Consider the following 23,749-nt stretch of genomic DNA (forward strand, 5'->3'; position numbering starts at 1 on the left):
TTACTATAGGCCTTGACTCAGAAAATTCAAATATGCTTCCTTACTAATGAGACTTTCTATACAACAAAGTGAGGTCATTCTGTGTTGATTTATACCATAAGGTGCTGGCTATCATGTGTTTGAAGATACCCTAAACTTAACCTAACAAAACCCCAAACAGTCACTATAGGTCTTGACTCAGAAAATTCAAATATGTTTCCATACTAATGAGACTTTCTATACAACAAAGTGAGGTCATGCTTTGTTGATTTATACCATAAGGTGCTGGCTATCATGTGTTTGAAGATACCCTAAACTTAACCTAACCTAACAAAACCCCAAACAGTCACTATAGGTCTTGACTCAGAAAATTCAAATATGCTTCCTTACTAATGAGACTTTCTATACAACAAAGTGAGGTCATTCTGTGTTGATTTATACCATAAGGTGCTGGCTATCATGTGTTTGAAGATACCCTAAACTTAACCTAACCTAACCTAACAAAACCCCAAACAGTCACTATAGGTCTTGACTCAGAAAATCCATACATGTTTCCTCACTAATGAGACTTTCCATACAACAAAGTGAGGTCATTCTGTGTTGATTTAAACCATAAGGTGCTGGCTATCATGTGTTTGAAGATACCCTAAACTTAACCTAACCTAACAAAACCACAAACAGTCACAATAGGTCTTGACTCAGAAAAATCAAATATGCTTCCTTACTAATGAGACTTTCAACACAACAAAGTGAGGTTATTCTGTGTTGATTTATACCATAAGGTGCTGGCTATCATGTGTTTGAAGATACCCTAAACTTAACCTAACCTAACCTAACAAAACCCCAAACAGTCACTATAGGTCTTGACTCAGAAAATTCAAATATGCTTCCTTACTAATGAGACTTTCTATACAACAAAGTGAGGTCATTCTGTGTTGATTTATACCATAAGGTGCTGGCTATCATGTGTTTGAAGATACCCTAAACTTAACCTAACCTAACCTAACAAAACCCCAAACAGTCACTATAGGTCTTGACTAAGAAAATTCAAATATGCTTCCTTACTAATGAGACTTTCCATACAACAAAGTGAGGTCATGCTTTGTTGATTTATACCATAAGGTGCTGGCTATCATGTGTTTGAAGATACCCTAAACTTAACCTAACAAAACCCCAAACAGTCACTATAGGTCTTGACTCAGAAAATTCAAATATGCTTCCTTACTAATGAGACTTTCTATACAACAAAGTGAGGTTATTCTGTGTTGATTTATACCATAAGGTGCTGGCTGTCATGTGTTTGAAGATACCCTAAACTTAACCTAACCTAACCTAACCTAACAAAACCCCAAACAGTCACTATTGGTCTTGACTCAGAAAATTCAAATATGCTTCCTTACTAATGAGACTTTCCATACAACAAAGTGAGGTCATTCTGTGTTGATTTATACCATAAGTTATGTGTGTGTGTGTGTGTGTGTGTGTGTGTGTGTGTGTGTGTGTGTGTGTGTGTTTACTACTAAAATACTTTCTCTTTCTACCCCAAACACACACACACACACACACACACACACACGAACAGGAAACAAACACAATAAAAGGAAGAAGAGACATAATTAAAGAAGAAGAAGAGAGGTGGAAGAGAGAAGAAGAGAAGGAGGTGGAGGAGGAGGAGGAGGAGGAGCCACTGGATAAGAGGAAGATGAAGGAAGAGGAAGGAAGAAACGAACTAACGGAGGAGGAGAAGAGGAAGATGGAAGAGGAGAAGAAGAAGAAGAAGGAGGAGGAGGAGAAGAAGATAATGGAGAAAAAAGAGAAAAAGGAGGAAACGAAAAATGGAGGAGAAGGAGGAAAAAAAATAATTCGGAGAGACTTTTGGGTCGACGAGATGGAGGTATATTCTCCCTCCAATATTAACATGGAGGAGATGGAGGAAGAGATGAGGAGGAGGAAGAGGAGGATGGAGGAAAGATGTCGAGAGATTATGAAGGAGGAGGAGAGAAAGAGGGAGATAAACAGCAAAGAATTCCTTATAAGTAAAAAGTAAGTAAATAAGTAGTAGTAGAAGTAGTAGTAGAAGTAGTAGTAGTAGTAGTAGTAGTAGTAGTAGTAGTAGTAGTGAAAGTGAATATGCTGGTTAACTCTTGCATCAGGGATTTGGACAGCACAGGGATGAAAGAGTGAAGATGCTGGTTAACTCTTGCATAAGGGATTTGGACAGCACAGGGATGAAAGAGTGAAGATGCTGGTTAACTCTTGCATCAGGGATTTGGACAGCACAGGAATGAAAGAGTGAAGATGTTGGTTAACTCTTGCATAAGGGAATTGGACAGCACAGGAATGAAAGAGTGAAGATGCTGGTTAACTCTTGCATAAGGGAATTGGACAGCACAGGAATGAAAGAGTGAAGATGCTGGTTAACTCTTGCATCAGGGAATTGGACAGCACAGGAATGAAAGAGTGAAGATGCTGGTTAACTCTTGGATCAGGGAGTTGGACAGCACAGGGATGAAAGAGTGAAGATGCTGGTTAACTCTTGCATCAGGTAGTTGGACAGCACAGGGATGAAAGAGTGAAGATGCTGGTTAACTCTTGGATCAGGGAGTTGGACAGCACAGGGATGAAAGAGTGAAGATGCTGGTTAACTCTTGCATAAGGGAATTGGACAGCACAGGGATGAAAGAGTGAAGATGCTGGTTAACTCTTGGATCAGGGATTTGGACGAGACAAGGATGAAAGAGTGAAGATGCTGGTTAACTCTTGCATAAGGGAATTGGACAGCACAGGGATGAAAGAGTGAAGATGCTGGTTAACTCTTGCAGAAGGGAATTGGACAGCACAGGGATGAAAGAGTGAAGATGCTGGTTAACTCTTGGATCAGGGATTTGGACGAGACAAGGATGAAAGAGTGAAGATGCTTTCTACCCCTATCTCCGTTACCTCCCTTCTCTCCCTCCCCTTCCTCCTCCTCCTCCTCCTCCTCACCTCTCTCTCTCTCTCCCCCAAGGTACAAACTCGTATGGTGCAACATCTTCAAATCGGCTTCTTCAACCTGGATGTACAACTACCTTCGCATGGGCGGGAAATCACCTCACGAACTTCAGAACCTCAAAACTTCCCCCGTGGAGGCCGCCAGACAGCTCTACTCCCGGCCATCCCCAGAGGAACTCCTAAGCTACCTGGGGAGCGGCGGGGAAGGCGTTGGGGAGGCTGGGGAAGGCGTGGGGACTGGGGAAGGCTACCTGAGTTTCATCATTGTGCGAGAACCGTTCCAAAGGTTGCTGTCGGCGTATCGTGATAAGATTGAGCGAGTGATCCCGTATTATAGGTAAGTGTGGGGATTTGGGGATTTGGGGATTGGGGAAGGGTGGGGAAAGTTGGGGATGGTTGGGGAAAGGTAAGGATGAAAATTAGAGAGAAGAGAAAGAGCTTGGGATTACAAGGATGTGGAATGATTCCCCAATCCACTTTCCAAATCCCCTTCTTCCCCAACCAATCCCCAAACAACCTCATCTCCCCAACCATGTCCTTTCTTTCACTCCCCATCCCATCCCATCCCCAATTAACCCCCTTCTTCCCCAACACAAATCCCCAACTCTTCCCCACCCAATCCCCTCTCCCCAAACATATCCTTTTTTTCCTCTATCTCACTCCCCATTAAACCCAACCAACCCCAATCCCCACCTTCCCCAACTAATCCCCAAATTCCCAAACCTTAATCCCCAACCAATCCCCTCTACCCAAACATATCCTTTCCTTCTCCATCTCACTCCCCATTAAACCCAACTAACCCCAATCCCAACCTTCCCCAACTAATCCCCAAATTCCCAAACCTTAATCCCCACCTTCCCTAACTAATCCCCAAATTCCCCAACCAATCCCCTCTCCCCAAACATATCCTTTCCTTCTCTATCTCACTCCCCATTCAACCCAACTAACCCCAATCCCCACCTTCCCCAACTAATCCCCAAATCCCCCAACCAACCCCAATCCCCACCTTCCCTAACTAATCCCCAAATTCCCCAACCAATCCCCTCTCCCCAAACATATACTTTCTTCCTCTATCTCACTCCCCAAGACCCACAACACCCAATCCCCACCTTCCCCAACCAACCCCAATCCCCACCTTCCCTAACTAATCCCCAACTTCCCCAACCAATCCCCTTTCTCCAAACATATCCTTTTTCTATCCTCACCAACACCCCACACCCACACCTCCTAATCCCCCCCCAACCCAACTAATCCCCAACTTCCCCAACCAACCCCAATCCCCACCTTCCCCAGCCAATCCCCCAAAACTTTCTCCTCTCTTTCTATCCCACCCCCCTCCAACCCAAATAACCCAATCCCAATCAATCCCAACAAAATCAACCAACCCCCATCCCCAACAGTTCACTCCGCTGCAAAATGACCCACGAACACAGAGGAGGGAAAGGAAACACCCTATTTCAACACCTCCTCCATTCCCCCTCCTCCCCAACCTGTCACCCCACCTTTCCCCAGTTCGTTGACTACATACTGGAGGAGGAGGAGAAGGGGGGGGAGCAGAATGAGCACTGGGCCCCCTACTATAAATTCTGCTCCCCTTGCGCGGCCCACTTCGACCTGGTGTTACGATTTGAAAGCCTGCAGAGGGATGAGGCTTACTTGTTGAAGAAGGTAAGAGGAGGAGGAGGAGGAGGAAGAGGAGGAAGACACATTAAAAGTAGAAATTAAAAAGAATTGTGAAATGTATTTAGATAGATAGATAGATAGATGGATTGATAGATAGACAAACTTACTAACAAACTAACAAAATCTCTCTCTCTCTCTCTCTCTTGATCTTTCTTTCACATCAATTTCATTCTTCTCCCTCCTCCTCCTCCTCCTCCTCTTCTATTTCTTCTTCCTCCTCTCTTTCTCTCCTCTTCCTGCCTTCTCTTTGTTCCTCTTCCTCCTCTTCTTCTCTCACAATTAATATTTTTCCTTCCTTCTCTCTCTCTCTCTCTCTCTCCTCATTCTCCTTTTCTCTCATTATCTCCTCCTCCTCTCTCATTATCCTTCCTCTCTCTCTCCTCTCTCTCTCTCTCTCTCCTCATTCTCATTTTCCTTCTCCTCTCCTCCTCTCCTCCTCCTCTCTCTCTCTCTCTCTCTCTCTCTCTCTCTCTCTCTCTCTCTCTCTCTCTCTCTCTTATTAATTTTTCCTTTTCTCTCCTCATTCTCATTTTCCTTCATTATCTACCTCTCCTCCTCCTCCTCCTCCTCCTCCTCCTCCTCCTCTCTCTCTCTCTCTCTCTCTCTCTCCCACACAGGTACAGGGGTTATCAGAGGTGGTGTCCCCTAAGGTAATGCACAGCTCCCATGCAAACTATACTTCAATTGTGGCAAGTTACTATGGGCAACTCTCACCTGGGCAGCTTCTGGGCCTCGTCAAAATGTACCTGCCCGACTTCTGGCTCTTCGGGTACTCGGAAAGGCCTTATTTGGACCTGGTGGTGTGATGGTGGTGGTGATGATGGTGGTGATAGTGGTGATGGTGGTGATGGTGTCGGGCTTCTATTGTAACTTAGGTTTTTGTTAACTTAAATTTGTTTTCGTCAACTTTTATAAATACTTAGACTAATTTTGACATACGTTTACTACTACTACTACTACTACTACTACTACTACTTCTACTACTACTATTCCTACTACTCCTACTACTACTATTACTACTAACGGCATACGTATAATAATAATAATAATAATAATAATAATAATAATAATAATTGGTATATATATAATTTCCATGGCTGTGTTTTCTTATAAATAAATGTATATAGAGATAATTTTTTTTGTGTTTTAATGAGGAGGAGGAGGAGGAGGAGGAGGAAGAATGGAATGGAAAAGAGAAGGAAGAAGAAGAAAAGAAAAGAAAGACGAGAAGGAAAAAGAAATAAATAATGAAAAGAGAAAAAGGAGGAGGAGGAGGAGGAGGAATAAAGAAGAAGAGGAGGAGGAAGAAAAATCATGAGAGAAAGAAGAAAGAAGAGGAAGAATAAAGAGGAAGAAGGAGGAGAAAGAGTATTATAGAATGAGGAAGAAGAAGAGAGAGAGGAGGAAAAATAAGAAAGAAAGAAAAGGAAGAAATTTAAAGAAGAAAAATGGAAGAAAAAAATATAAATAAACAAGAAAATGAAAAAAAGTACCGATTTCTCAACTACAAATCACAAAATAACATTAATAAACAGAAAATAAAGAAAATAAGACCAAAGAAAACGGGAAATTTTGAAGGGAGACTCAAGTAAACTATCAGAAGAAGGAGGAGGAGAGACTGAAGGAAGAGGAGGAGGAGGAGGAGGAGAGCTAAAGGAAGAGGAGGAGGAGGAGGAGAGACTAAAGGAAGAGGAGGAGGAGGAGGAGGGACTGAAGGAAGAGGAGGAGGAGGAGGAGGAGGTATATGTCATGTTAGGAAGAAGGAGAGAAAGAGGAGAAGAATAGGAGGAAGGAAAGAGGAGGAGGAGGAGGGATCGAAGGAAGGAAGAGGAGGAGGAGGAAAAAGTATATATGTTAGGAAGAAGGAAAGAGAGAGGAGAAGGAGAACGGGAGGAAGGAAAGAGGAGGAGGAGGAGGAGGAGGGACTGAAGGAAGGAGGAGGAGGAGGAGGAGAAGGGAAGGAAGGAGGAGGATGAGGAGGAGGAGGAGAAGGGAAGGAAGGAGGAGGAGGAGGAGGAGAAGGAGGGAAGGAAAGAAAGAGGAGGAGGGAAAATAAAGAATGGAGAGAGAGAGAGAGAGAGAGAGAGAGAGAGAGAGAGAGAGAGAGAGAGAGAGAGGAGGAAGAATATTGAATGACAAATAAACAGGAATAAGACTAAACAGCAATAAAGAAAGGAATAAGCAATAAAAGGAGATAAAGAGGAAGAGGAAAAACAATCATAGGTAGAATAGAAAACGAGAATAATAAAGAAAAAAGAGGAAGAAAAAATACAAATAAACAGGAATAAGACAGAATATCGATAAAGAAAAGGAAGAACTAATAGAAGATGATAAAGGAGGAAGAGAGGAAAAAATAATAAAGATGGGGAATAGGGATAATTGATAAAGGAGACGAAGGAGTAGACGAAAATTCATGCGCGAGAGAGGAGGAGGAGGCTGCGCGGACGACATGCACCCCCCCTGAGCGTCCAAGGCATACTGAGGGCGTACGTGCAGCTTTTCACGAACTCCCTCCACGGCTCTCCGCGTCAGCCAATCAGCGGCCGAGTTTACCCCGGCGGTGATGACGTAAGCGATGACGTCACGACCCACAACATGGCAACTTAGGGTTTCAACTGTACGATGATTTTTTAACTTTTTCGCTTATTTTAGGAGTTCGCGTCGACCGATTTTCGTTTTTTTGGTGTGAAATTAAAGATAAAAGGTTCATGTGTGTTTATAAAGGGTGAACAAGGGTGAAATAAGGGTGGAAAAGGGTGAAATTTGGGATTATAAATGATTCTCCCTCTCTCCCCCTCCTACCCCAATGCACTCTCCGTCTCTCTCTCCCTCTCTCTCGCTCTCTTTCTCTCTCCAAGTCTCTATCTCTGTCTCTCTCTCTTTCTCTCTCTCCCAAAGTCACACGAAGAGAAAGAGAGAGAGTGAGAGAGAGAAAGAGAGAGAGAGAGAGAGTGTGTGTGTTGTGTCCTATTGCGAAAGAGAGATAAGAGAGAGAAGAAGAAGAAGGAGGAGGAGGAGGAGGAAGAAGAGGAGGAGAAGAGTGGGAGAAGAGGAAGGAAAAAGTGAGTGATTTTGAAGTGATTTAAGTGAAAAGTGCAACTACTACTACTACTACTACTACTACTACTACTACAAATACTACTACAACCATTGAGGTGAATTAAATGTTATGGACAGTGTTATGTGTGTTTATGTACGTTTTTTCATGTGTGTGTACGTGAGTGTGTACGTGGAACCGCTGTGTAATTGTGTGTGTAATTATGTGTGTGTGTGTGTGTGTGTGTGTGTGTGTGTGTGTGTGTGTGTGTGTGTGTGTGTGTGTGTACTTGAAATCAATCATGTGTGTGTGTGTGTGTGTGTGTGTGTGTGTGTGTGTGTGTGTGTGTGTGTGTATATCACCTCATGTATGTATGTATGTGTGTATATGTGTGTGTGTGTGTGTGTGTGTGTGTGTGTCCTCATGTATGTAGCCTATGTATGTATGTATGTATTTATGTATGTGTGTATGTATGTGTGTATATATGTGTGTGTGTGTGTGTGTGTGTGTGTGTATATATGTATATTGTTACTACTACTACTACTACTACTACTACTACTACTACTACTACTACTTGAGAAAATGAATTTGTGAACCCTTGAATAAAGAAAATAAGAAAGAAAGAAAGAAAGAAAGAAAGAAAGAAAGGGAATGAAAGGAAAACAAAATAAAGAAAGAGAGAAAGAGAGAAAGAATGAAAGAGAGAAAGTGGTGGGAAAATATTAAAGATAGTGAAAGTGAATATTAGAGAGAAAAAAAGAATAAAGGAGGAAAAATTAAGATAAGATAAAGAGAAAGAGAAAAAGAAATAGATAGAGAAAATAAAGATAAAGAAAAAAGAAAGAAAATGTGATAAAGAAAGAAAGAAAAGAAGAGAAAGAAGAAAACAAAGAAAATGAGAGAGAGAGAGAGAGAGAGAGAGAGAGAGAGAGAGAGAGAGAGAGAGAGAGAGAGAGAGAGAGAGAGAGAGAGAGAGAGAGAGAGAGAGAGAGAGAGAGAGAGAGAGAGAGAGAGAGAGAGAGAGGACAACACCACCACCACCACCACCACCTTCATCACCACCTTCAACACCACTATATCATCACCACCAAAAAAATAAAGAAATAAAGAAAAAAAGGAAAGAAAACAAATGAGAATCAAATCCATTCATCACCATTTTCATCACCATTTCATCACCACCAAAACAAAACAACAAAAAAGAAAGCAAATAAACAAACAATAAGTAGATTCAACACCATATCTTCGCTATTTCCATCACCACCTCAAGTTCATCACCACCAGTTCATCACCACCAGCCTCATCACCACTAAAAACTCACCACAATTGTAATATATCACCACCAAAACAAAAGAATAAACAAACAATAAGTAGATTCAACACCATATCTTCGCTATTGTCATCACCACCTCAAGTTCATCACCACCAGTTCAACACCAAGCAGCCTCATCACCACTAACAAGTCACCACAATTGTAATATATCACCACCAAAACAAAAGAATAAACAAACAATAAGTAGATTCAACAATTTCCATCACCACCTCAAGTTCATCACCACCAGCCTCATCACCACTAACAAGTCACCACAATTGTAATATATCACCACCAAAACAAAAGAATAAACAAACAATAAGTAGATTCAACACCATATCTTCGCTATTTCCATCACCACCTCAAGTTCATCACCACCAGCCTCATCACCACTAACAAGTCACCACAACTGTAACATATCACCACCAAAACAAAAGAATAAACAAACAATAAGTAGATTCAACACCATATCTTCGCTATTTCCATCACCACCTCAAGTTCATCACCACCAGTTCAACACCAAGCCTCATCACCACCACCACTAACAACTCAATCATCACCACTGCATCCAAAACAAATAGAGGAGAGAAAACAATAAAAAAAACAATGTCATCACCACCTCATCACCACCAACACCAACACCGGAAAATTATAAGAAGAGGAAGAAAAAAAGAAGAAAAAGAAGAAATCACCACTACCAACACCACCTTCAACACCACCAACTTCATCACCACCACCAAGAAGAAGAAGGAAAAAAAGAGGAGGAAAAGAAAAACCAGAAAAAAACAACTCCCCCACCTCCACCACCACCACCTTCAACACCACCACCACCTTCAACACCACTTCTAATCATGGTGTTACGCTGGATTCAGGGTCACCTGTTTGTGTCAGGTCAAAGAAATAGGTAGCTCTGAGTCCAGAGTTCACTATGTTATGCGCTGCCAGACTCTCGCTAAATGCCTGCACACCTGAGACCTCGTTAAGTGAATGAACACCTGGATATCTTAATTAATTACTGTCTTCATTAACCTCTCCTGTTAAGTTCACCTGTTCACCTGGATAGCTCATTAAGTTCACCTGTTCACCTGGATAGTTTGTTAAGTCTACCTGTCACCTGGGTATTAATTTAAGGAAGGTTCTGTGCTCATTAGTCAAGGGGTTAAATATCATGTCTACTTCCTCATCCGTCAAAATTATATCATTACTTATTTATATCTGTTTCTATCTTTATCTATTTTTATCTATTTCATCTTTGTCCATTTATTTAGTTAGTGAATTAGTTAGTTTTTTTCCATTTATTTCTTTATTTATATTGGAACTAGAGATGATTTTTAACGTACGACTAATACAAGTTCTACTACTACTACTACTACTACTACTACTACTACTACAACTACTACTACCACCAAAATTAATCTATATTCATTGATGTATATAAACCAATGTATCCCAGTAATGTATAATATAAATAAAAAGATAATATATAAGAATTTTTAATAGCCTTGTGAGAGAAAGATAAATGGGAGAATAAGATAAAGAGGATGATAAAGAAGAGAATAGGATAATTAAGGATGAAAATATGACTTTGATGAATAGAAGGAAAGGAAAGTCATAATAATATATAGAGAAATAACAATAGTGAACTGTATATATGTATTTGATAACTATAATGGATTTGAATATATACTAATAATAATGTTTTTTTTATATATTAATACAAACTAATTCACAAACTCACATAGATATTTTTGTGTTAGTTATATAGTTAGTTCAGGTTAGGTTAGGTTACTGTATTAACGGAGATAGTACCTAATATATATAACAATAAATAAATCAATATATAATAATAATAATAAAAAGCAGAGGAAGAAGAAAATTAAATAATATATATAGAGAAATAATTATAATGAACTGTATATATGTATTTAATAACTATAATGGATTTGAATATATACTAATAATAATAATGTTGTTTTTTTCTATATTAATACAAACTAATTCACAAACTCACATAGATATTTTTGTGTTAGTTATATAGTTAGTTCAGGTTAGGTTAGGTTACTTAAGGGAGAAAGTACCTAATATATATAACAATAAATAAATAAAAAATAAGAAGAAGAAAAAGCAGAGGAAGAAGAAAATTAAATAATATATATAGAGAAATAATTATAATGAACTGTATACATGTATTTGATAACAATAATGAATTTGAATATATACTAATAATAATAATGTTTTTTTTTATATTAATACAAATTAATTCACAAACTCACATAGATATTTTTGTGTTAGTTATATAGTTAGTTAGGTTAGATTAGGTTACTGTATTGACGGAGATAGTACCTAATATATATAACAATAAATAAATAAATATATAATAATAATAAGAAAAAGCAGAGGAAGAAGAAAATTAAATAATATATATAGAGAGAAATAATTATAATGAACTGTATATATGTATTTAATAACTATAATGAATTTGAATATACTAATAATGTTTTTTTTTTATATTAATACAAACTAATTCACAAACTCACATAGATATTTTTGTGTTAGTTATATAGTTAGTTCAGGTTAGGTTAGGTTACTGTATTAACGGAGATAGTACCTAATATATATAACAATAAATAAATAAAAAATAAGAAGAAGAAAAGGCCGAGGAAGAAGAAAATTAAATAATATATATATAGAAAAATAATTATAATGAACTGTATATATGTATTTAATAACTATAATTGATTTGAATATATACTAATAATAATAATGTTTTTTTTATATATTAATACAAACTAATTCACAAACTCACATAGATATTTTTGTGTTAGTTATATAGTTAGTTCAGGTTAGATCAGGTTACTTAAGGGAGATAGTACCTAATATATATATAACAATAAATAAATAAAAAATAAGAAGAAGAAAAGGCCGAGGAAGAAGAAAATTAAATGATATATATAGAGAAATAATTATAATGAACTGTATATATGTATTTAATAACTATAATGGATTTGAATATATACTAATAATAATAATGGGTTTTTTTTATATATTAATACAAATTAATTCACAAACTCACATAGATATTTTTGTGTTAGTTATATAGTTAGGTTAGATTAGGTTATCATTTTAGTGAAGATGATAATATCCGACAAGATTATAATAATGATTGTAATATTAAGAAGAAAGGAGGATAAGGAGAAAGAAGAAAAGAAGAAAAAGAAACCAAAGAACAAGGAAATGAAGAAAAGAAGAAAAAAGTATTGAAGGGAATTATTTAGCAAACCTGAGCCGTGTAAAAGGTAAGGAATAAAAGGGGGGGCCAGGGAGAGTCTTAAATTGGGTGTTATTCTGGATATTTACCTTCCTTTCTATATTAACCTCAGAATATAATGTTTCCAGTGAATATATTAAACTAAATGTCTCAAAATATAATGTTTCCAGTAAATATATTAAGCTAAATTAATCTAAACAAACTAATTCTAACCTAACATGACCTAACCTAACTATCTAACATATAATCTAACTATGTCTAACCTAACTTGACCTGACTAAACTATAAACTATATATATATGACCCAATCAGTCTATCCTAACCTAACCTGACCTGACCTAATTATATGTAACCAAACTAATCTTAACCTAACATGACCTAACCTAACTATCTAACATATAATCTAACTATGTCTGACCTAACTTGACCTGACTAAACTATAAACTATATATATATGACCCAATCAGTCTATCCTAACCTAACCTGACCTGACCTAATTATATGTAACAAAACCAATCTTAACCTAACATGACCTAACCTAACTATCTAACATATAATCTAACTATGTCTGACCTAACTTGACCTGACTAAACTATAAACTATATATATATGACCCAATCAGTCTATCCTAACCTAACCTGACCTGACCTGACCTAATTATATGTAACCAAACTAATCTTAACCTAACATGACCTGACCTAACTATCTAACATATACCTAATCTAACTATGTCTGACCTAACTTGACCTGACTAAACTATAACCTATAAATATACGACCCAATCAGTCTATCCTAATCTAACCTGACCTGACCTGACCTAATTATATGTAACCAAACTAATCTTAACCTAACATGACCTAACCTAACTATCTAACGTATAATCTAACTATGTCTGACCTAACTTGACCTGACTAAACTATAACCTATAAATATATGACCCAATCAGTCTATCCTAACCTAACCTGACCTGACCTGACCTAATTATATGTAACCAAACTAATCTTAACATGACCTAACCTAACTATCTAACATATAATCTAACTATGTCTGACCTAACTTGACCTGACTAAACTAAAACTATATATATATGACCCAATCAGTCTATCCTAACCTAACGTGACCTGACCTGACCTAATTATATGTACCTAACTAAATCCAACCCTGCGCTCCCATAGTTAATGTGTTGGCCAGGGAGGTCAAGAAAGGTCATACTTTTTTTGTTTTAGTCTTTTATCAGTTCATAGGTTTATTCTGTCTGTCATAAGTTTAAAAAGGAATTAAAACTACAAAACGAAATAGTCTTGACCTTACCGTTATCTTCTTCTAAAGGCCTTGGTTGACCTTCCTTTGTGACCTTATAACTTATTCTTTTTCTCCTCGTTCTTCCTTTCTAATTTTGTCCTTCCTTCTTTTTTCCCTTCTTGAATTTTCCTCTTCTCTCATTCTCCTTCCTTTTCCCTATTCATTTTCTTCCTCTTCCTCCTTCTTTCCCTGTAATTCTGTCCTTCCTTCTTTTTTCCTTTCTTGAATTCTCCTCTTCTCTCATTCTCCTTCCTTTTCCCTCTTCATTTTCTTCCTCTTCCTCCTTTCTTTCTAATTCTGTCCTTCCTTCTTTTTCCCTTCTTGAATTCTCCTCTTCTCTCATTCTCCTTCCTTTTCCCTATTCATTTTCTTCCTCTTCCTCCTTTCTTTCTAATTTTGTCCTTCCTTCTTTTTTCCTTTCTTGAATTCTCCTCTTCTCTCATTCTCCTCCTTTTCCCTATTCATTTTCTTCCTCTTCCTCGTTCTTTCCCTGTAATTCTGTCCTTCCTTCTTTTTTCCCTTCTTGAATTCTCCTCTTCTCTCATTCTCCTTCCTTTTTCCTATTCATTTTCTTCCTCTTCCTCCTTCTTCCCCTGTAATTCTGTCCTTCCTTCTTTTTCCCTTCTCTCATTCTCCTCTTCTCTCATTCTCCTTCCTTTTCCCTCTTCATTTTCTTCCTCTTCCTCCTTTCTTTCTAATTCTGTCCTTCCTTCATTTTTTCCCTTCTTGAATTCTCCTCTTCTCTCATTCTCCTTCCTTTTCCCTATTCATTTTCTTCCTCTTCCTCCTTTCTTTCTAATTCTGTCCTTCCTTCATTTTTTCCCTTCTTGAATTCTCCTTTTCTCTCATTCTCCTTCCTTTTCCCTATTCATTTTCTTCCTCTTCCTCCTTTCTTTCTAATTCTGTCCTTCCTTCATTTTTTCCCTTCTTGAATTCTCCTCTTCTCTCATTCTCCTTCCTTTTCCCTCTTCATTTTCTTCCTCTTCCTCGTTCTTCCTTTCTAATTTTGTCCTTCCTTCTTTTTCCCTTCTTGAATTCTCCTCTTCTTTCATTCTCCTCCTTTTCCCTCTTCATTTTCTTCCTCTTCCTCCTTTCTTTCTAATTCTGTCCTTCCTTCTTTTCCCTTCTTGAATTCTCCTCTTCTCTCATTCTCCTTCCTTTTCCCTCTTCATTTTCTTCCTCTTCCTCGTTCTTTCCCTGTAATTCTGTCCTTCCTTCTTTTTCCCTTCTTGAATTATCCTCTTCTCTCATTCTCCTCACTTTTTCCTATTTATTTTCTTCTGTTCTCGTTCTTTTCTTCCTCTTCCTTCTCTCTTATTTCTTCTTCCTTCCTTCTTCATTTGAACATCCCGCGGCAACCCAACACTTGACCATCTTCATATTTTACGGATTTCTATGGCGTCCAGGGTCTGAGTTATCCTTCTCCCAGTTCACAAACACACACAAGCACCTCACAAACACTTCTGAAGGCTTCGCGGCGGTGCATAATGGCGTTAACATACCAAAAAAAGGTAAGTTATGGAGGGTGAGTGACCTACCCGCACACCCCATGTTTTGACTGTCCCGCGCACGCGCACACCTCTCAGGTTTGGCTCCAAATACTTGTACTTAAGTACACAACATCACGTAATTGTATTTTTTTTTTCAAAAATCAAAAGTCCCTTAGTAGCTAACTGTATTTGTACTAGCTAGAGATCAAAAGCTCATCGATCAGTAGGCTACTTAATTGTACTCGGACGCCGGCCATGGTATATACTCGACCTTTTTTTAGTTCGCTCGAGTACATTCGAGTACAAGCCCAAAATGTCCTGGTGGTGTGTGGCGTGGTGTTGCCGCCCTGCCAGGGTGAGGTGAGGGCTGACGCGGCCACACGGGTGTGTGCCAGGCCTGGCCCAGGTGGCCTGCTGGCCAGACTCCCCTGGGCCAGGGCTGAGGTGACGCTGCTGGGGTCGTCAGGTGACTCGGGGCTGCAGAAAAAAATCTTATGACTGAATCAGTAAAAAGTACCTGAAGCTGCACCAGTACGTTACAAAAGTACTTAATTGGGCTTGGACTCGCGTCCACTCACCTATCAGCCTGCGTAGGTATTTGTGCATTGCCCGAAACACTCCACTGCCTCCACGCGACTCCCGCGCGTCGCGAAACACCCCACATATTAATCCGCGCCAGGAGAAGGTTGTGCCAGCGCCGGGGATCGAGTCCGCGGCCAGCGACTGTCAAATTCACTCCTTAACTTGTCTGCCAAAGACACACAAATCGCAGACACACACAAATCGCAGTTGTGGAGGCCTCCCGGTCACTACACTTGTCAAAATGAAATATATCCGGGAAATTTTGATTCAATTTGTACCTTGAAAACCGTGCAAAATTACTTCTTATTGCTAACTTAAGGCCATACAGTTGCTCTCTCTCTCTCTCTCTCTCTCTCTCTCTCTCTCTCTCTCTCTCTCTCTCTCTCTCTCTCTCTTCCCTTCCCTTCCCTTCCCTTCTATTCCATTGTTCCTTCTCTCTCTCTCTCTCTCTCTCTCTCTCTGGACACTGAAAAAAACACATACACTTTATTTATCTTTATTTGATGTGTACACATATCTGATGAACACACACACACACACACACACACACACACATATACCTTACAATTAAATAAAAGGAAGGAAGAAAAGAAGGAAGGAAGGAAGGAAGGAAGGAGGGTCTGACATATATACATACACAGACATACATACATACCTTACATACATGAAATACATAAAATACATACATACATACATACACACACTTATAATTAAAATACAAACACAAGTTGATATAGAAAATGAAGTATGTTATTTATCTTCCTTCCCCTTCCTCTTCCTCCTCCTCCTCCTTCCTCTTCCTCCTCCTCCTCCTCCTCCTCTTCTTATGCTCGGAATGACAAGAGCAGAAAAAAAAAAAAAATAGAAAAAGGAAAATAAATAAAATGAAATAAAAAAAGAAAAAGGAAAAAAAAAGTTAAGTATTTCGAGAGAGAGAGATCGAGAGAGAGAGATCGAGAGATCGAGAGAGAGAGAGAGAGAGATAGAGAGAGACTGCCCATTAATGAAAAAAAATAAAAATAAAAAAAATAAAAAAATAAAAAAAACACATAAAACACGCACACAACTTAAATATATCCATGTGCGTTTCTGTGTGCGTGTGTGTGTGTGCGTGTGCGTCAGAGGTGAAAATGAGGTGACTGACTGACATGAGTGAAACAAACAAACGAACAAACAAACAGAGGCAATGACCAGTGTTTTTTTTTTTCATGTGCGCAAAAAAGTACACACGCACACACACACAAACACACACACGCGCACACAGACAGACGCATACACACACACACACACATAGCTATACGTACATGAGTTTCTAAGACGCACACGCGCACACACGTACATACACGCACACAGAGAAATGGAGTCTTTATTTTTATGTACTTCTAATCTACTTTTTCTTCTTGTTTTCTTTTTATCTTATTCTTAAACATATCTCTCTCTCTCTCTCTCTCTCTCTCTCTCTCTCTCTCTCTCTTTTTCTTCTAATTACTAAACTCTTTAATCTAATATTCACTTTTATTCTTCTTTTCCTTAATTTTCTTCACTAAATTTTCTTCTTTTCTTCTTCTTTTTCTTCACTTTGTCTTCTAATTTCTTCATTAAATCGATTTCTTCATTTTTTCCTCCTTTTCTTTAATTCTCTTAACTATATTTTCTTCTTTTCTTTAATTTGTCTTCTACTTTCTTCATTTTTTCTTCTCTTTTTATTTCTATTCACTACCTTCTTTCTCCTCTCTCTCTCTCCCCATTTTCTCTCTCTTACCTCCATCTTCTCTCTCTCCTCCGTTTTCCTTTCTTCCATACCACAAAATTGTCTTCCATATTTTCCCTTCCTTTTTTTGTTTACATTCATCCACTTTATTCTCAGTTTTCATCTCTCTCTTTCTTATCCACAATTCTCTCTCTCTCATCCGCTCCACCGTCTCCGCCTGACACCCCTCTTAGCCGAACTGGAAGTGGAAGCCGCCAGGGAATCCGCCGGGGAAGCCTTGCTGCTGCTGTTGGAATCCTCCGCCGGCGTGGTTGAAGGTGTATCCGCCGCTGTGGCCTCCGCCGAAGAAGGCCTGGAAGATCTGGCTGGGGTCTATGTCTACCGGGGAGAGAGAGAGAGAGAGAGAGAGTGAGCATGTAAGGTTTTCGAAATAAGATCCGCAATTCTAGGCCTAAAAAAATATTGTGTTGGCTTTGGACAACACTAATTTTTTTTTTTAATATATAACAACAAGCCCCTCTATATGACCTGGGGACCTTTAGGCTCAGGTCAGTGGTTTTCAAAGTATTTACTAAGAAACAACTAATATTTTTTGCCGCACACCTGCCCTTTCATATATATACAGTCTACCCTCAAATAGTACAGTTTCCAATAGTTCGGTTTTGGTTTTATACGGATTGTCAAAGATCTTTTAGGATTTTAAAATTTCCTGCTTGTCGAGAAATTTAACCGTGAGAATTATTTACATATTTTCAAGGCAGACTCTTCCCTTAACCATGTAGCAGCGACGGGTCAAATTTGTGGCTTTACCGTGTAGCAGCGACGGGCCAAATTTGTGGCTTTACCGTGTAGCAGCGACGGGCCAAATTTGTGGCTTTACCGTGTAGCAGCGACGGGCCAAATTTGTGGCTTTACCGTGTAGCAGCGACGGGCCAAATTTGTGGCTTTACCGTGTAGCAGCGATGGGCCAAATTTGTGGCTTTACCATGTAGCAGTGACGGGCCAAATTTGTGGCTTTACAGTGTAGCAGCGACGGGCCAAATTTGTGGCTTTACCGTGTAGCAGTGACGGGCCAAATTTGTGGCTTTACCGTGTAGCAGCGATGGGCCAAATTTGTGGCTTTACCATGTAGCAGCGACGGGCCAAATTTGTGCCATGATATAAACCCCCAAAAAAATAGATGATACATAATCTGATCACAAATGCTTTGATATGTATTATGAAATGGTTTGTGTGAGGGGTGATTTTTTCTCATTTTTCTCGCTTGGAGGGACCATTAAGAAACATGATCCCGGCTGCTACCAACACCTGGTTAAGAATAAAATAAAAATCTTCTTAGAAAATCCACATAAAACCAAAACCAAACTATTGGAAACGGTACTATTTGAGGGACGGCTGTATATATATAAATAAAAATAAATAAAGTTAGTCACCCTTGATAAATATAAATTACAATTTCCAATAGTTTCATTACATTATGGACACAAATCAAAATCCCACCCAAATTTTGGCGGCACATCAAGGAGACAATGGCGGGGCACACTCTGAGAATCACTGGTTTGGGCATTAACACATTGATGCTGTAGGGAATGTTAACACTGCAAGACTTTAATTCCAAACACAACTGTATTATTTTCATCTGGGAAGTACTTCTAAATGAGTGAATCTGAAGTAGTCTGGACACATTTGATTCAATAAAAAGCTATACACATATATTGTACGATTGAGCCATTGTTTAGGATAAAATCTGTGACTTTCTATAACACAGGCTTTGCAGTGCCGGGCCGGGCCACAGCTGTTTTGTGCCCAGTTATTTAAGGAAATTTGTCTGACAAGGAAATTTCTAAGTAAAAGGAAAAATCTAAGGAAATCTAAGTAAATTCATCATTGTAAAGGAAATTTATGAGGAAATATCTACAAAGTTAAATCACTTTTGTATTAACCCAGTAGCAGCGACGGGCCAAATTTGTGGCTTTACCGTGTAGCAGAGACGGGCCAAATTTGTGGCTTTACCGTGTAGCAGCGATGGGCCAAATTTGTGGCTTTACCGTGTAGCAGTGACGGGCCAAATTTGTGGCTTTACCGTGTAGCAGCGACGGGCCAAATTTGCGCCATGATATAAACCCCAAAAAAATAGATGATGCATAATCTGATCACAAATGCTTTGATATATATTATGAAATGGTTTGTGTGAGGGGTGATTTTTTCTCATTTTTCTCGCTTGGAGGGACCATTAAGAAACATGATCCCCGCTGATACCACTGGGTTAAGATACAGAAATATTTTAAAACAGGTATCATTCTCACCTTGTGCAATCTAATCAACCAGGTAACTCATATTTTTAACGCCACACTGCATGTATACCAGTAACTACATGGAACGTACTGTAGTTACCAGTCTTTGCACGACTAAATATATAACATACCGTAGTTACGCTTATTTGTATGAGCGACAGTGCCACGCGACATCTGGCCGGGCCGACACGTACTTTTGGTGCGTTGCGCTTGAGAGGTGGGATAGAGCACTCTAAGCACATTAAGGGGCAATGCAGGAAAAGTTGGAAAGTTTTGTTTAGAGGGCGCAACATCTGTGGTCATGTGCCGGAGAGAGACAGAAGGGGAAGGAATTATAGGAGAATGGAAAGTTTTGTTTAATCTCCGGTCATATGCCGGAGAGAGACAGAAGGGGAAGGAGTTATAGGAGAAGGGAAAGTTTTGTTTAGTGGGCGCAACATCTGTGGTCATATGCCGGAGAGAGACAGAAGGGGAAGGAATTATAGGAGAATGGAAAGTTTTGTTTAATCTCCGGTCATATGCCGGAGAGAGACAGAAAGGGTAGGAATTATAGGAGTAGGGAAAGTTTGGTTTAGTGGGCGCAACATCTGTGGTCATATGCCGGAGCGAGACAGAAGGGGAAGGAATTATAGGAGAAGGGAAAGTTTGGTTTAGTTGGCGCAACATCTGTGGTCATATGCCGGAGAGAGACAGAAGGGGAAGGAATTATAGGAGAAGGGAAAGTTTTGTTTAGTCGGCGCAACATCTGTGGTCATATGCCGGAGAGGGACAGAAGGGGAAGGAATTACAGGAGAAGGGTACAGACCCCAGGGGACGGGACACAACCCCCGATTAATACCTAGTACCCATTCACTGCTGGGTGGACAGGGGTGTAGGGTATCGGAAAAGCCGCCCAAAATTTTCCACTCCACCCGGGAATCGAACCCGGGCTCTCTCGGTTGTGAGCCGAGTGTGCTAACCACTGCACCACGAAGCCCCCTGCCTAACTGTTGTAAGGAATTCAAATATCCCACTATGGAAGCCCCGCGCATGGAAGCCCCGCCAGCACCCATATCTACCCAGCATGCACTAGAAAGATGGACAACAGGGCATCCTATAAGAGACAAAACATATACAAAAAACAAAACATCAACGAAACGCCCCGTACCTTCGTGGCTGAATCCACCATCCGGGTCATTGATGTCATGCCCGCGGTCGTAGAGGGCACGCTTCTTGGCATCGGTGAGAACAGCGTACGCCTCGCCGATCTCCTTGAACTTGACCTCATGTTCCTGTTTGTCCTTTTCACTGGCGCTGGAGTGGCGGTCTGGGGAGGAGTGGAAGGGGATCAGAGAGTGTTGGAAGGGGTTCTGAATCTATTGTAAAGGGTTGGATTCCTTATGTATTGGAATGAGGAGGAGGAAGGGGATCAGAGTGTGTTGGAAGGGGTTCTGAATCTATTGTAAAGGGGTTGGATTCCTTATGTATTGGAATGAGGAGGAGGAGGAAGGGGATCAGAGAGTGTTATAAGGGGTTCTGAATCTGTTATAAGGGGATTGGATTAGGATTGGGGGAGGAAGGGGATCAGAGAGTGTTATAAGGGGTTCTGAATCTATTAAAAAGGGATTGGATTCCTTATTAATGTTTTGGAAAATGAGGAGGAGGAAGGGGACCAGACTGTGTTATAAGGGGTTCTGAATCTATTAAAAGGGAGTTGGATTCTTTATGTATTGGGAAGGGGAGGAGGAGGAGAAGGAAGGGGATCAGAGTGTGTTGGAAGGGGTTTTGAATCTATTAAAAGGGGATTGGATTCCTTATTAAAGTACTGGAAAGAGGAGGAGGAGGAGGAAGGGATGAATGGCGAAACTATACAAAAAAGCTAAAAATTCAAGAGGAAATTCAAGAGGAACACTGAGAAAACAAGAGGAAATATAAACAAACACAGACAGAAAAAAAAAATTCAAGAGTACCTAAAATTTAAGAGGAAAAATTCAAGAGGAACATTATGAGAAACCAAGAGGAAAGATAAACAAACACAAAGACAGAAAAAATGGCAAAAATTTCAAGAGTACCCAAAATTCAAGAGGAACATTTAGAAACCAAGAGGAAAGACAAACAAACAGAGGAAAACCACCCAAAAAAAAACAAAAAATTCAAGAGTACCTAAAATTCAAGAGGAAAAATTCAAGAGGAGGACCTACCAGGGTGATGCACAAGGGCCATCTTCTTGTAGTTCCTCTTGATCTCGTCCTCTGAGGCACTCTTGGACACCCCGAGGATCTTGTAGTAGTCCTTCCTCTTACTCCTCTTGAGCTGAATCTTGGCCTCTTGAAGTAACCTCTTGTTCTCTGGGGGAAGAGGAAGAGGGGGTGAGTGTGTGAGGAGGAGGAGGAGGAAGGAAGAGGAGGAGAGAAGATATGTTGAGAAGAGAGAAGAGGAAGAGAGGAAGGAAGGAGGAGGAGGAAGAGGAAGGAAGATATGGTAAGAGGAGGAGGAGGAGGAGGAAGAAGAGAGGAATGAAAGAGGAAGGAATGAGAGGAAACATGGAAACATGGAAACATGGAAATGCAGGCAACAGAAAGCCTATTGGCTCATTACGAGGTCGCCCGCTTGGGTGATTTAATCTGCTCGACCGCCACTTGGGGCTTGGTGAGCAGATGAAAGCACCTCGATATTGAGGAGCAGATGGAAGCCCCTCGTTATTCAGTTTACTCCTGACGCAGCGAAATGACGGTCGATTCTATATTTGAAGGAGTTGATGGTATTCGCATTTACTACTTCTGAGGGAAGATTGTTCCAGTGGCGGATGACTCGGTTTGAAAAGAAACTCCTTCCGATGTCTGTGTTACATCGACTCGACTGAATGGGTAAACCGTTATTTCTAGTTCTTGAGTTGGTTTGCAGTTCAAAGAATTTGGAGTAATCGACGTTATTGAACTTTTTTAGATACTTGAAGACTTGAATCATATCCTCAGAGGCGTCTTTTCTCCAATGTAAAGAGATTGAGTCGCTTGAGTCGTTCCTCGTACGGGTGAGCCCTTAAGGTTGGAATCATCTTTGTGGCGCGTCGTTGAATCCTTTCCAGTAAAGCAATGTCCTTTCTGTAATTGGGAGACCAGAACTGCACTGCATACTCGAGGTGCGGTCTTACCATGGAATTATACAAGGATAGCATCACGTCTGGTGTTTTACACTCGAAGTTCCTCGCTATGAACCCGAGCATAATGTTGGCCTTGTTGTATGCTTTTTTACAGTGATTCGCGTGTTTCAGGTCACTGCTGATAGTGACTCCAAGATCCTTTTCCTCCTGCATCGCTTGCAGAGGTCTCCCATTCATGATGTATGTGTGGTTACTATTTTGGGACCCAATGTGCATGACTTTGCATTTGTCAACATTAAAAGACATTTGCCATTTTTCCGACCATTCGATAATGTGATTGAGGTCTTTCTGAATGATTTCGCAGTCGGTCTTTGTGAGGGCCTTTCCCCCCACCTTGGTGTCATCTGCAAATTTCGATATTGTGGATTTCAGTCCTGATTCTAGGTCATTGATATATATGATAAAGAGGATGGGTCCCAGCACTGACCCTTGAGGCACTCCACTAGTGACTGGAAGCCAATCGGAAGGCTGTCCGTTGAGTAGTACTCGTTGTTTTCTGTCGGTGAGCCAATCTCTTATCCACGCGATCAGATTGGCTCCGATGCCCGCCGAGTGCAGTATGGAGTCGCTCGTGCGGTACCTTGTCGAAGGCTTTCTGAAAGTCCAGGTATATAACATCACTGGGGATGTGGGCATCCCAGTTCTTATATATACCTTGGAAGAAGTCTAATAAATTCGTTAGGCAGGAGCGCTTGTTTCTGAAGCCATGCTGGGTGTCGGAGATTACATTATTGTTTTCTAGAAACTTAACAAGTTTATCTCTAATAATCTTTTCGAGTATTTTTCCTGCCACTGATGTCAAACTTATGGGCCTGTAGTTTAATGCAACGCTTTTGTCTCCTTTTTTGAAAATCGGTGTTACGTTCGCCATCTTCCAGTCTTCCGGGACCTTGTTTAGTTGAACTGACCGGTTGAATATGGTAGTGAGTGGTTGAAGTATTTGTTGTTTAAGCTCTTTTAATAA

At 40.0% G+C, this 23,749-nt stretch overlaps 2 protein-coding genes and 2 long non-coding RNA genes across 24 annotated transcripts in view; 2 read left to right on the top strand and 2 right to left on the bottom strand.

Moving 5' to 3' along the window:
• LOC126992756 (uncharacterized) overlaps positions 1-1,393 on the top strand; it is a 3,048-nt gene extending 1,655 nt beyond the window's left edge. Inside the window, exons 3-5 of one of the 6 annotated variants that reach the window (XR_007747008.1) lie at positions 1-669; positions 840-931; positions 1,262-1,393. The exon at positions 1-669 is cut by the window's left edge and continues 257 nt beyond it. This is a non-coding gene — a long non-coding RNA (uncharacterized LOC126992756). The other 5 variants (XR_007747007.1, XR_007747004.1, XR_007747003.1 and 2 more) reach the window with 5 other exon arrangements.
• LOC126992758 (uncharacterized) overlaps positions 1-1,451 on the bottom strand; it is a 3,000-nt gene extending 1,549 nt beyond the window's left edge. For 10 of the 15 annotated variants that reach the window (XR_007747022.1, XR_007747014.1, XR_007747009.1 and 7 more), the window contains exons 1-2: positions 1,307-1,451; positions 1-1,141 (exon numbers count right to left, since the gene is read on the bottom strand). The exon at positions 1-1,141 is cut by the window's left edge. This is a non-coding gene — a long non-coding RNA (uncharacterized LOC126992758). The other 5 variants (XR_007747019.1, XR_007747017.1, XR_007747020.1 and 2 more) reach the window with 5 other exon arrangements.
• Positions 1,452-1,546: 95 nt separating this feature from the next.
• Positions 1,547-5,708, top strand: LOC126992755 (carbohydrate sulfotransferase 11-like). The gene is made up of 4 exons (XM_050851567.1): positions 1,547-2,022; positions 2,987-3,307; positions 4,371-4,638; positions 5,271-5,708. The coding sequence occupies exons 1-4, from the start codon at positions 1,682-1,684 to the stop codon at positions 5,457-5,459; spliced, it is 1,119 nt and encodes a 372-aa protein (XP_050707524.1). The 5' UTR covers positions 1,547-1,681; the 3' UTR covers positions 5,460-5,708.
• Positions 5,709-16,125: 10,417 nt separating this feature from the next.
• Positions 16,126-23,749, bottom strand: part of LOC126992719 (nascent polypeptide-associated complex subunit alpha, muscle-specific form-like) — a 29,109-nt gene continuing 21,485 nt past the window's right edge. Inside the window, exons 10-12 of one of the 2 annotated variants that reach the window (XM_050851529.1) lie at positions 21,827-21,973; positions 20,794-20,952; positions 16,126-17,730 (exon numbers count right to left, since the gene is read on the bottom strand). In XM_050851529.1, coding sequence (XP_050707486.1) covers positions 17,582-17,730; positions 20,794-20,952; positions 21,827-21,973 — 455 coding nt within the window. In that variant the 3' untranslated portion in view covers positions 16,126-17,581. Of the gene's footprint in view, positions 17,731-19,191; positions 19,856-20,793; positions 20,953-21,826; positions 21,974-23,749 lie in introns of those variants that run through there. The other variant, XM_050851528.1, reaches the window with a different exon arrangement.

Source organism: Eriocheir sinensis, unplaced genomic scaffold (assembly GCF_024679095.1).
Source record: "Eriocheir sinensis breed Jianghai 21 unplaced genomic scaffold, ASM2467909v1 Scaffold50, whole genome shotgun sequence".
Classification (NCBI taxonomy): Eukaryota; Metazoa; Arthropoda; class Malacostraca; order Decapoda; family Varunidae; genus Eriocheir; species Eriocheir sinensis.